Source organism: Carcharodon carcharias, chromosome 14 (assembly GCF_017639515.1).
Source record: "Carcharodon carcharias isolate sCarCar2 chromosome 14, sCarCar2.pri, whole genome shotgun sequence".
Lineage (NCBI taxonomy): Eukaryota > Metazoa > Chordata > Chondrichthyes > Lamniformes > Lamnidae > Carcharodon > Carcharodon carcharias.
In genome coordinates, this window is record NC_054480.1 from 81330742 (window position 1) to 81344024 (window position 13283).

General features: G+C 48.8%; 1 protein-coding gene across 1 annotated transcript in view; it reads right to left on the reverse strand.

Moving 5' to 3' along the window:
* Window positions 1-13283, reverse strand: part of LOC121287290 — a 309069-nt gene that overhangs the window by 67359 nt on the left and 228427 nt on the right. Inside the window, exon 3 of the mRNA XM_041205027.1 lies at window positions 6427-6634. Within this exon, the coding sequence (XP_041060961.1) occupies window positions 6427-6634 (208 nt within the window). The remainder of the gene's footprint in view (window positions 1-6426; window positions 6635-13283) is intronic.

Here is a 13283-nt window from a genome sequence, read left to right on the forward strand (position 1 = left end):
AGGTGAAGGGTCAGTAAGCAGGTGGATGGTCAGTAAGCTTATCGAGGATCAGTAACCAGGTGGAGGGTTAGTAAATAGATGATTGGTCAGCAACCAGATGGAGGGTCAGTAACCAGATGGAGGGTCAGTGAGTAGGTGGAGGGTCAGTAACCAGGTGGAGTGTTAATAACCAGGTGGGGTTTCAGTAAGCAGGTGGAGGGTCAGTGAGCAGGTGGAGGGTCAGTAACCAGGTGGAGGGTCAGCAAGCAGGTGGAGGGTCAGTGAGCAGGTTGAGGGTCAGTAACCAGGTGGAGAGTTAGTAAATAGATAGAAAGTCAGTAACCAGATGGAGGGTCAGTAACCAGATGGAGGGTCAGTGAGCAGGTGGAGGTTCAGTAACCGGATGGTGGGTCACTAACCAGATGGAGGGTCAGTAACCAGGTGGAGGGTCAGTGAAAAGGTGGAGGGTCAGTGAAAAGGTGGAGGGTCAGTAACCAGATGGAGTGTCAGAAACCAGATGGAGGGTCACTAACCAGGTGAAGGGTCACTAACCAGTTGGAGGGTCAGTAACCAGGTGGAGGGTCAGTAACCAGATGGATGGTCACTAACCAGGTGAAGGGTCACTAACCAGATGGAGGGTCAGTAAGCAGGTGGAGGGTCAGGAACCAAGTGAAGGGTCAGTAACCAAATGGATTTTCAGCAACCCGATGGAGGGTGGGTAACCAGCTGGAGGGTCAGTTACCGGATGATTTTAGATTCAATAACTGGGTGGACGGTCAGCAACTGGTTGGAGGATCAGTAAAAATTGGAGGTCGGTAACCACCTGGAGGTCAGTAACTAGGTGTAGGGTCAGAAACAAGATTGAGGGTCGGCAATCAGATGGAGTGTCGGTATCCGGGTGGAGGGTCACTAACTACATGGGGAGCCGGTAACCAGGTGGAGGGTCAGTAACTGGATGGAGGGTCAGTAGTTGGGTGGAGGATAGGTAACCCGGTGGAGGACCACTAACCTGATGTAGGGTCGGCAACTAGATGGAAGGTCGGTGATCAGATGGATGTTCGGTAACCATGTGGAGTATTGGTAACCAGGTGGAGGGTCAGTAACCAGGTGGAAGGTCAGTAACCAGGTGAAGGGTCAGTAAGCAGGTGGATGGTCAGTAAGCTTATCGAGGATCAGTAACCAGGTGGAGGGTTAGTAAATAGATGATTGGTCAGCAACCAGATGGAGGGTCAGTAACCAGATGGAGTGTCAGTAACCGGATGGAGGGTCAGTAACCAAGTGAAGGGTCAGTAACCAGGTGGAGCGTCAGTAACCAGGTGCAGAGTCGGTAACCAGGTGGAGGGTTAGTAAACAGATGTTTGGTCAGCAACCCGATGGAGGGTCAGTAACCAGCTGGAGGTTGAGTAAATGGATGGAGTGTCAGTAACCAGGTGGAGGTTGAGTAACCAGATGGAGGGTCAGTAACCAAGTGGAGGGTCAGTAACCAGATGGAGGTTCAGTAACCAGGTGGAGGGTCAGTGAGCAGGTGGAGGGTCAGTAACCAGGTGAAGGGTCACTAACCAAATAGCTGGTCAGCAACCCGTTGGAGGGTCAATAACCAGCTGAAGTATCAGTAACCGAATGGAGGGTCAGTAACCAGATGGAGGGTCAGTAACCAGGTGGAGGGTCAGTAAGCAGGTGGAGGGTCAGTGAGCAGGTGGAGGGTCAGTAACCAGGTGGTCGTTTAGTAACCAGGTGGAGGGTCAGTAACCAGTTGGAGGGTCAGTAACCAGGTGGAGGTTTAGTAACCAGGTGGAGGGTCATTGAGCAGGTGGAGGGTCAGTAACCAGTTGGAGGGTTAGTAACCATGTGGAGGGTCAGTAAGCAGGTGGAGGGTCAGTGATCAGTTGGAGGGTCAGTAACCAGGTGGAGGGATAGTAACCAGTTGGAGGGTCAGTGAGCAGGTGGAGGGTCAGTAACCAGGTGGAGGGTTAGTAACCAGGTGGGGGTTCAGTAAGCAGGTGGAGGGTCAGTGAGCAGGTGGAGGGTCAGTAAGCAGGTGGAGGGTCAGTGAGCAGGTGGAGGGTCAGTAACCAGGTGGAGGGTTAGTAAATAGATAGAAAGTCAGTAACCAGATGGAGGGTCAGTAACCAGGTGGAGGGTCAGTAACCAGGTGGAGGGTCAGTGAAAAGGTGGAGGGTCAGTAACCAGGTGGAGGGTCAGGAACCAAGTGAAGGGTCAGTAACCAAATGGATTTTCAGCAACCCGATGGAGGGTGGGTAACCAGCTGGAGGGTCAGTTACCGGATGATTGTAGATTCAATAACTGGGTGTACGGTCAGCAACTGGGTGGAGGATCAGTAAAAATTGGAGGTCGGTAACCACCTGGAGGTCAGTAACTAGGTGTAGGGTCAGAAACAAGATTGAGGGTCGGCAATCAGATGGAGTGTCGTTATCCGGGAAGAGGGTCACTAACTACATGGTGAGCCGGTAACCAGGTGGAGGGTCAGTAACTGGATGGAGGGTCAGTAGTCGGGTGGAGGATAGGTAACCCGGTGGAGGACCACTAACCTGATGTAGGGTCGGCAACTAGATGGAAGGTCGGTGATCAGATGGATGTTCGGAAACCATGTGGAGTATTGGTAACCAGGTGGAGGTTCAGTAACCAGGTGGAGGGTCAGTAACCAGGTGAAGGGTCAGTAAGCAGGTGGATGGTCAGTAAGCTGATGGAGGATCAGTAACCAGGTGGAGGGTTAGTAAATAGATGATTGGTCAGCAACCAGATGGAGGGTCAGTAACCAGATGGAGGGTCAGTAACCAAATGGATGGTCAGCAACACGATGGAGGGTGGGTAACCAGCTGGAGGGTCAGTAACCAGATGGAGGGTCAGCAACCAGGTGGAGGTTCGGTAACCAGGTGGAGGGTCAGTAACCAGGTGGAGGTTCAGTAAAAAGGTGGAGGGTCAGGAAAATGGTGGAGGGTCAGTAACCGGATGGAGGGTCAGTAACCAGATGGAGGGTCAGTAACCGGATGGTGGGTCACTAACCAGGTGAAGTGTCACTAACCAAATGGCTGGTCAGCAACCCGATGGAGGGTGGGTAACCAGCTGAATCATCAGTAACCGGATGGAGGGTCAGTAAGCAGGTGGAGGCTCGGTTACCAGGTGGAGGGTCAGTAACCAAGTGGAGTGTCAGTAACCAGATGGAAGGTCAGTAACCAAGTGAAGGGTCAGTAACCAGGTGGAGAGTCAGTAACCAGGTGCAGAGTCGGTAACCAGGTGGAGGGTTAGTAAACAGATGGATGGTCAGCAACCCGATGGATGGTGGGTAACCAGCTGGAGGATGAGTAACCGGATGGAGGGTCAGTACCCAGGTGGAGGGTCAGTAACCAGGTGGAGGGTCAGTAAGCAGGTGGAGGGTCAGTAACCAGGTGGAGGGTCAGTAACCAGGTGGAGGGTCAGTAACCACGTGGAGGGTCAGTAACCAGATGGATGTTGGTAAGCAGACGACACAGTTTGAATGTCTGAGGAAAATGACCAAAAACAACACCAGTGGGTAAAAACAGAAAAGGCTGGAAATGCTCAGCAGGTTTGGAATTTTTTTCAAATGTTGGGTGGAATTTACTGCCCTGTTCCACCACCAGTTAAGACCCCCAAGTGGGAAATCAATGCAATAAGCACATTTATTTTTACACAGCGAGCTATTGTGATTTTGAATACAGAAACAACAATACTTGTAATATTTATCTAGCACCTTTAACCTTAGAAACCTTTGCATGTGCTTGTCAGGAGTGTTTTTGTGTAGAATTTGACACTGAGCCACATAAGGCGTTCTTAGCTCAATTGACCAAAGGCTTGGTCAAAGAGCTAGGTTTTAAGGAGTGTGTTAAATGAGGAAAGAGAGCTCGAGAGACAGAGAGGTGTGGGGAGGGAGCTCCCAAGCTTGAAGCCTAAAGCAACTGAAGATGTAGCCACCAATGGTGGAGCAAATATAATTGGGGATGCACAAGAGGCCAGAATTAGAGGAGTGCAGGTTTCTCAGAGGGCCATGGGGCTGGAGGAGGTTATAGAGATAGGGAGTGGGTGAGGCTGGAGAGGGATTTAAAAACAAGGATGAGAAGTTAAAAATCAAGAAGTTGCTAGACCTGGAGCCAGTGTAGGTCAGTGAGCACTGGAGTGCAGGGGAATGGGACTCAGTGTCAGTTAAGACAGAGGCAGCTGAGTTTTGGATCATCTCACGTTTAGAGAGGACAGAATGTGGGAGAGCAGCCAGGAGTGGGTTGGAATCGTCGAGCTGGAGGCAACAAAGGATGAGGGTTTCAGCAGCAGATGAGCTGAGACAGAAGCGGAATCGGGTGGTGTTATGGAGGCACAAATCAGGAGTGTGATGGAATTCTCCCTGCTTGCCTGGATAAGTGCAACTCCAACAACACTCAAGAAGCTGGACATCGTCCAGGACAAAGCAGCCCGCTTGATTGGCACCACATCCACAAACATTCACTCCCTTCACCACCAATGCACAGTAGCAGCAGGGTGTACCATCTACAAGATGCACTGCAGAAACTCACCAAGGCTCCTTCGACAGCACCTTCCAAACCCACAACCACTACCAACAAGAAGGACAAGGGCAACAGATAAATGAGAACACCACCACCTGGAAGTTTCCCTCCAAGTCACTCACCATCTTGGCTTGGAAATATATCGCCTTCACTGTCACTGTGTCAAAATCCTGGAACTCCCTTCCTAACAGCACCATGGGTGTACTTACACCACATGGACTGCAGCGGTTCAAGAAGACAGCTCACCATCACCTTCTCAAGGGCAATTAGGGATGGGCAATAAATGCTGGCCCAGCCAGTGATGCCCACATCCCAAGAATGAGTAAAAAAAGGAAGCTCACTTTGAGATCAAATACGATGCTAAGCTTACAAAACAGTCCAGTTCAGTCCCTGACAGTTTTTAGGTAAAGGGATAGAGTCTGTAGTGAGGGAACAGAGTTTGGAGTGGGGATCATAAACAATGTCTTCCAAATATTTAATTGGAGCAAATTTCTGCTTGTTCAGTCCTGGATGTCGGATAAGCAGTCTGATAATTTAACAACAGTGGAGGAGTCGAGAGAGGCGGTGGTGAGGGAGAGCTGGGAGTCAGTGTACATGTCAATACTAACGCTGTGTTTTTGGAGGATGTCACTGAGGGGCGGTATGTAGATGAGAAATAGGAGGGGCCAAGGTTTGATCATTGAGGGAACACTAGAGATATCAGTGCAGGAGCAGGAAGAGAAGCCATTACAAGTGATTCACTGGCTGCGTTTAGGTAGATTAAAATGGAACAAGGTGAGAGCAGAGCTTGAAAGCGGAAAGGCAGATTCAATAGTAACATATGAGAGGGAGTTGGATAAAGACTTGAAGTGAGCCAATCTGCAGGGCAATGGGGAATAAGCAGGGGAGTGGGGTTAATTTGATAGTTCTTTAACAAAGAGCCAGCACAGGCATGATGGCCTGAAAGGCCTTCTTCACTGTTGTAAGATTCTAGGGTTTTATGAAAAGAAATAAGGTTTAAAAAAGATGGAACTTCACTGTAGGCAGATTCTCACCTTCCATTCACATCAGGTAGAACTTTAATCTAGACAGTAGCTATCTAGTAACCTTAACTGTGAGGAGCAGTTAGTGGGGAAGGCAGTTATGTGTTTTTTATTTGATTTTTCTTATACCTCCATCAGCCTGGTTCATACAGAGATGGTTTCAATTGAAGATGTTCCACTAAAGTTCTGAGGGAATTGTTCCCACTCTGCCATTGGTCACGTGTCTAACTGGACTTTACACCACACTGATGAAGTGTGATGGACCACATTGAGAGAACTCCCCACCCACTCCACCATCAATAAATAGTTAACCATCTGATTGACAAGTGAGATCAAAAATACATCCCATAAAAAAAATCCCTCTGTTTACCATTTTCATTTTTTGCCTCCCAAATTGGAACAGTTCAAGGGCTTGGAGTTTTGATATTTGGAGTTTTGATATTTGGGGAATTTTCCCTTGAATTGATTTTGTAATTGTTTAATACTTTTTATCTATGTTTTGTGGCCAACTTTGTTCTTTACAGCCACAGAAGTATTCACCACTAAGCTGACCTGAAGCCATTCGATAAATATCACAAATGTTAACAGGAAGCACAGGAAACAATGTGCCCTGATTTTTAGGCTGGAGGTTGTGAGTTCAGTACTTACACTGCCCCCTCTTCCACCAGGGACAGATCACTAGCTGTCTCTTGAACCCACTTAAGTTCTTTAGTGCAAATTGCTGGCACCAAATTCCACAAACCATTCATTCCTGTCAATGCTCTGCTGATTTTCCTACTTGCTCCCCAGATTCTCATTTTTATTCAGAGTGCTCTGGGAAAGCCTCTTTGTTCCCACCTTGTTGAACCTGTCCTCGATTTCAATACTGAGAGCTGCTGAGTCAGGCCCACCTGATAGGGTCACGTCTCCATCCTGATTGGTGCCTCCCAGAGAAGCAAAGAGGGAGCATCGGTATATTCCAGCATCCTCTTCCGTCACGTGTACAATAGAGAGTGAGTTGTTCTCAGTGAGATTCACACTCCGATTAAAATCCTTGTAAAGATGAACTCCATTTGCTGACTTCCGAATGATTCCCGTCCGGTTTGTACCATCGATCATCTGTGAGTAGAGTAAAGATTTGAAGTGACTCGTCTGTCAAGAGCAGACTCTCTGCTTATTGCCTATTTGAAATGGTCACACCATTTCATTCCTCTCATTATGTATGAGGCTCGCTGCTCTGCTATGTAACCAATGGCTGGGAAAGAACCTTTGTCCAAACAACAACTCTGGTCCCTGCCACATATCCCAATATTTGCTCACTTTCCAACATTTCAGCAGCGAGAAAGAGGGAATCTACCTGCTCTTGGTATTTTTACAGGTGAACAACCCACTCCCTGTACTCGATCGTTATATCCCCTTCATCTGCAAACTCTAACTCTCAGCTACCAACATAAAAGGCCTGTTCCTTGAATAGGTGTTCAACAGATTCCCACTCGACAGGAGTGCGGATCACTGAGAGGGATCACTGTGAGAGGATTCCACCTCAACTAGAATGTGAAAATCTGAGAGAGTATTCCCACTTGACATAAGTGTGGATCGCTGAGAGAGGATTCCCACTCAACAGCTGTATGGATCACTGACAGAGGATTCCCACTCGACAGGAGTGTGGATCACTGAGAGAGGATTCCCACTCGACAAGAGAGTGAATCACTGAGAGAGGATTCCCACTCAACAGCTGTGTGGATCACTGAGAGAGGATTCCCACTCAACAGTTGTGTGGATCACTGAGAGAGGAATTCCACTCGATAGGAGTGTGGATCACTGAGAGGGATCACTGAGAGAGGATTCAAACTCAAGAGCTGTGTGGATCACTGAGAGAGGATTCCCACTCAATAGGAGGGTGGACCACTGAGAAAGGATTCCCACTCGACAGGAGGGTTGATTACTGAGAGAGGATTCCCACTCAACAGCTGTGTGGATCACTGAGAGAGGATTCCCACTCAACAGCTGTGTGGATCACTGAGAGAGGATTTCCACTCGATAGGAGTGTGGATCACTGAGAGGGATCGCTGAGAGTGGATTCAAACTCAAGAGCTGTGTGGATCACTGAGAGAGGATTCCCACTTGATAGGAGGGTGGACCACTGAGAGAGGATTCCCACTTGACAGGAGGGTGGATTACTGAGAGAGGATTCCCACTCAACAGCTGTGTGATCACTGAGAGAGGATTCCCGCTCAACAGCTGTGTGGATCACTGAGAGAGGATTTCCACTCGATAGGAGTGTGGATCACTGAGAGGGATCACTGAGAGAGGATTCCCACTCAAGAGCTGTGTGGATCACTGAGAGAGGATTCCCAATCGATAGGAGGGTGGACCACTGAGAGAGGATTCCCACTCGACAGGAGGGTGGATTACTGAGAGAGGATTCCCACACAACAGCTGTGTGGATCACTAAGAAAGGATTCCCACTCGACAGGAGTGTGGATCACTGAGAGAGGATTCCCACTTGACAGGAGTGTGGATCACTGAGAGAGAATTCCCATTCGACAAGAGTGTGGATCACTGAGAGAGGATTCCCATTTGACAGGAGTATGGATCACTGAGAGAGGTTGCCCACTTGACAGGAGTGTGGATCACAGAGAGTGGATTCCCATTCGACAAAAGTGTGGATCACTGAGAGAGGATTCCCACTCAACAGCTGTGTGGATCACTAAGAAAAGATTCCTACTCGACAGGAGTGTGGATCACTGAGAGAGGATACTCACTCGACAGGAGTGTGGATCACTGAGAGATGATTCCCACTCAACAGCTGAGTGGATAACTAAGAAAGGATTGGCACTGGACCAGAGTGTGGATCACTGAGAGAGGATACACACTTGACAGGAGTGGGATCACTGAGAGGGATCACTGAGCGAGGATTCCCATTTGAGAGGAGTATGGATCACTGAGAGGGATCACTGAGAGAGGATTCCCATTTGACAGGAGTATGGATCACTGAGAGAGGATGCCCACTTGACAGGAGTGTGGATCAATGAGAGAGGACTCCCACTCGACTGGAGTGTAGATCACTGAGAGAGGATTCCCACTTGACAGGAGTGTGGATCACTGAGAGAGAAGTCCCATTCGACAAGAGTGTGGATCAGTGAGAGAGGATTCCCACTCAAAAGCTGTGTGGATCACTGAGAGAGGATTCCCACTTGACAGAAGTGTGAATCACTGAGAGAGGATTCCCCCATGACACGAGTGTGGATCACTGAGAGAGGATTCCCACTCAACAGCTGTGTGGATCACTGAGAGAGGATTCCCACTCAGCAGATGCGTGGATCACTGAGAGAGGATTCCCACTCGACAAGAGTGTGGATCACAGAAAGAGGATTCCCACGCAACAGCTGTGTGGATCACTGAGAGAGGAATCCCACTCGACAGCTGCATGGATCACTGAGAGACGATGCCCACTTGACAAGATTGTGAATCACTATGAGAGGAATCCCACTTGACAGGACTGTGGATTACTGAGAGAGGATTCCCCACCCGACAGGAGTATGGATCACTGAGAGAGGATTCCCAATTGATAGGAATGTGGATCACTGAGAGAGGATTCCCACTTGACAGGAGTGTGGATCACTGAGAGAGGATTCCCACTTAACAGCCATGTGGATCACTGAGAGAGGATTCCCACTTGATAGGTTTGAGGATCACTGAGAGAGGATTTCCACTTGACAGGAACGTGGATCACTGAGAGAGGATTCCCACTCAACAAGAGTGTGAATCACTGAGTGAGGTTCCCACTTAACAGGAGTGTGGATCACTGAGAGAGGTTCCCCCTTGACAGGAATGTAAATCACTGAGAGAGGATTTCCACTTAACAGCTGCGTGGATCACTGAAAGAGGATTCCCAATTGACAGGAGTGTTGATCACTGAGAGAGGATTCCCACTCAACAGGAGTGTGGATCACTGAGAGAGGACTCCCACTCAACAGATGTGTGGATCACTGAGAGAGGATTCCCACTCAACATGAGTGTGGATCACTGAGAGAGGATTCCCACTCAACAGGAGTGTGGATCACTGAGAGAGGATTCCCCCACGACAAGAGTGTGGATCACTGAGAGAGGATTCCCAATTGACAGGACTGTGGATAACTGAGAGAGGATTCCCACTCAACAGGAGTGTGGATCACTGAGAGAGGACTCCCACTCAACAGATGTGTGGATCACTGAGAGAGGATACACACTTGACAGGAATGTGGATCACTGAGAGAGGTTTCCCCTTGACAGAAATGTAAATCACTGAGAGAGGATTTCCAGTTAACAGCTGCGTGGATCACTGAGAGAGGATTCCCAATTGACAGGAGTGTGGATCACTGAGAGGGATCACTGAGACAGGATTCACCCTCGACATGAGTTTGGAATACTGGGAGAGGCTTCCCACTCAATAGGAGTGTGGATCACTGAGAGAACATTCCCCCTCAACAGCTGTGTTGATCACTGAGAGAGGATTCCCACTCGATAAAAGTGTGAATCACAGAGAGAGGATTCCCATTTGACAGGTGTGGGGATCACTGAGAGAGGATTCCCACTCGACAGCTGCATGGATCACTGAGAGAGGATTCCCACTCAACAGCTATGTGGATCACTGAGAAGGGTTCCCACTCAGCAGATGTGTGGATCACTGAGAGAGGATTCCCACTCAACAGCTGTGTGGATCACTGAGAGAGGAAACCCAAACGATAGTTGCATGGATCACTGAGAGAGGATTCCCATTTGAGAAAATTGTGAATCACTAAGAGAGGAATCCCACTTGACAGGACTGTGGATCACTGAGAGAGATCACTGAGAGAGGATTCCCCCTCAACAAGTGTATGGATCACTGAGAGAGGATTTCCACTTGACAGGACCATGGATCACTGAGAGAGGATTCCCACTCAACAGCTATGTGTATCACTGAGAGAGGATTCACCCTTGACAAGAGTGTGAATCACTGAATGAGTTTCCCACTTAACAGGTGTGTGGATCACTGAGAGAGGTTCCCTCTTGACAGGAATGTAAATCACTGAGAGAGGATTTCCAGATAACAGCTGCATGGATCACTGAGAGAGGATTCCCAATTGACAGGAGTGTGGATCACTGAGAGGGATCACTGAGACAGGATTCACCCTCGACATGAGTTTGGAATACTGGGAGAGGCTTCCCACTCAATAGAAGTGTGGATCACTGAGAGAGCATTCCCCCTCAACAGCTGTGTTGATCACTGAGAGAGGATTCCCACTCGATAGAAGTGTGAATCACAGAGAGAGGATTCCCATTTGACAGGTGTGGGGATCACTGAGAGAGGATTCCCACTCGACAGCTGCGTGGATCACTGAGAGAGGATTCCCACTCAACAGCTATGTGGATCACTGAGAGAGGATTCCCACTCAGCAGATATGTGGATCACTGAGAGAGGATTCCCACTCAACAGCTGTCTGGATCACTGAGAGAGGAAACCCACTCGACAGCTGCATGGATCACTGAGAGAAGATTCCCATTTGAAAAGATTGTGAATTACTAAGAGAGGAATACAACTTGACAGGAGTGTGGATCACTGAGAGAGAATTCCCACTTGATAGGTTTGAGGATCACTGAGAGATGACTTCCACTCGACAGGAGTGTGGATCACTGAGAGAGGATTCCGAATCAACAGCTGTGTGGATCACTGAGAGATGATTCCCACTTGACAGGAGTGTGGATCACTGAGAGAGATCACTGAGAGAGGATTCCCCCTCGACCAGTGTGTGGATCACTGAGAGAGGATTTCCAATTGACAGGAGCGTGCATCACTGAGAGAGGATTCGCACTCAACAGCTGTGTGGATCACTGAGAGAGGAATCCCCCTCGAAAAAGAATGTGAATCACTGAAAGAGGTTCCCACTTGACAGGAGGGTGGATCACTGAGAGAGGATTCCCACTCGACGGGAGTGTGGATCACTGAGAGAGGATTCCCATTTGACAGGAGTGTGGATCACTGAGAGAGGATTACCACTTGACAGGAGTGTGGATCACTGAGAGAGAATTCCCACTTGATAGGTTTGAGGATAACTGAGAGATGATTTCCACTCGACAGGAGTGTGGATCACTGAGAGAGGATTCCCACTTGACAGGAGTGTCCATCACTGAGAGAGGATTCCCACTCGATAGGAGTGTGGATCACTGCGAGGGATCACTGAGAGAGGATTCATCCGCGACAAGAGTGTGGGTCACTGGGAGAGGATTCCCACTTGATAGGAGTGTGTATCACTGAGAGGGGATTCCCCCTCGACAGGTGTGTGGATCACTGAGAGAGGATTCCCACTCGACAGCTGCGTGGAACACTGAGAGAGGATTCCCACTCAACAGCTGTGTGGATCACTGAGAGAGGATTCCCGCTCAACCGCTGCATGGATCACTGAGAGAGGATTCCCAATTTATAGGAATGTGGATCACTGAGAAAGGATTCCCACTTGGCAAGATTGTGAATCACTGAGAGAGGATTCCCACTTGACAGGAGTGTGGATCACTGAGAGAGGATTCCTACTTGACAGGAGCGTGGATCACTGAGAGAGGATTCCCACTTGACAGGAGTATGGATCACGGGGAGAGGATTCCCACTTGCTAGGAGTGAGGATCACTGAGAGAGGATTCCCATTTGACAGGATTGTTGATCACTGAGAGAGGATTCCCACTTGACAGGAGTGTGGATCATTGAAAGAGGATAAACACTTGACAAGATTGTGAATCATTGAGAGAGAATTCCCACTTGACAGCAGTGTGGATCACTGAGAGAGGATTCCCACTTGACAGTAGTGTGGCTCACTGAAAGAGGATTCCCACTTGACAGGAGTGTAGATCACTGAGAGAGGATTCCCAAATGACAGGCATGTGGATCACTGATAGGATTCCCACTTGCTAGGAATGTGGATTACTGAGAGAAGATTCCCAATCAATGTGGATCACTGAGAGAGAATTTCCACTCAATAGGAGTGTGGATCACTGAGAGGGATCACTGAGAGTAGATTCCCAATCAAGAGCAGTGTGGATCACTGAGAGAGGATTCCCACTCGACAAGAGTGTGAATCACTGAAGGAAGATTCCCAAATGACAGTAGTGTGGATCACTGAGAGAGGATTCCCACTCAATAGGAATGTGGATCACTGTTAGAGGATTCTCAATCGACAGGAGTGTGGACCACTGAGAGAGGATTCCCACTCGACAGGAGTGTGGATCACTGAGAGAGGACTCCCACTCGACTGGGTTGTGGATCACTGAGAGAGGATTCCCACTTGACAGGAGTGTGGATCACTGAGAGTGATCACTCAGAGAGGATTCCCACTTGACAGGAGTATGGATCACTGAGAGAGGATACCCACTTGACATGAGTGTGGATCATTGAGAGAGGATTCACACTCGTCAGGAGTGTGGATCACTGAGAGAGGATTCCCACTCGACAGGAGGGTGGATCACTGAAAGAGGATTGAAATTCGACAGGAGGGAGGATTACTGAGACAGGATTCAAAATCAACAGCTGTGTGGATCACTAAGAATGGATTCCCACTCAATGGGAGAGTGGATCACTGAGGGAGGATTCCCAATTGACAGGCGTGTGGATCACTGAGAGAGGATTCCCACTCGATATGACGGTGGACCACTGAGAGAGTATTCCAACTCAACAGCTGTGTGGATCACTAAGAACGGATTCACACTGGACAGAGTGTGGATCACTGATAGAGGATACCCACTTGACAGGAGTGTGGAT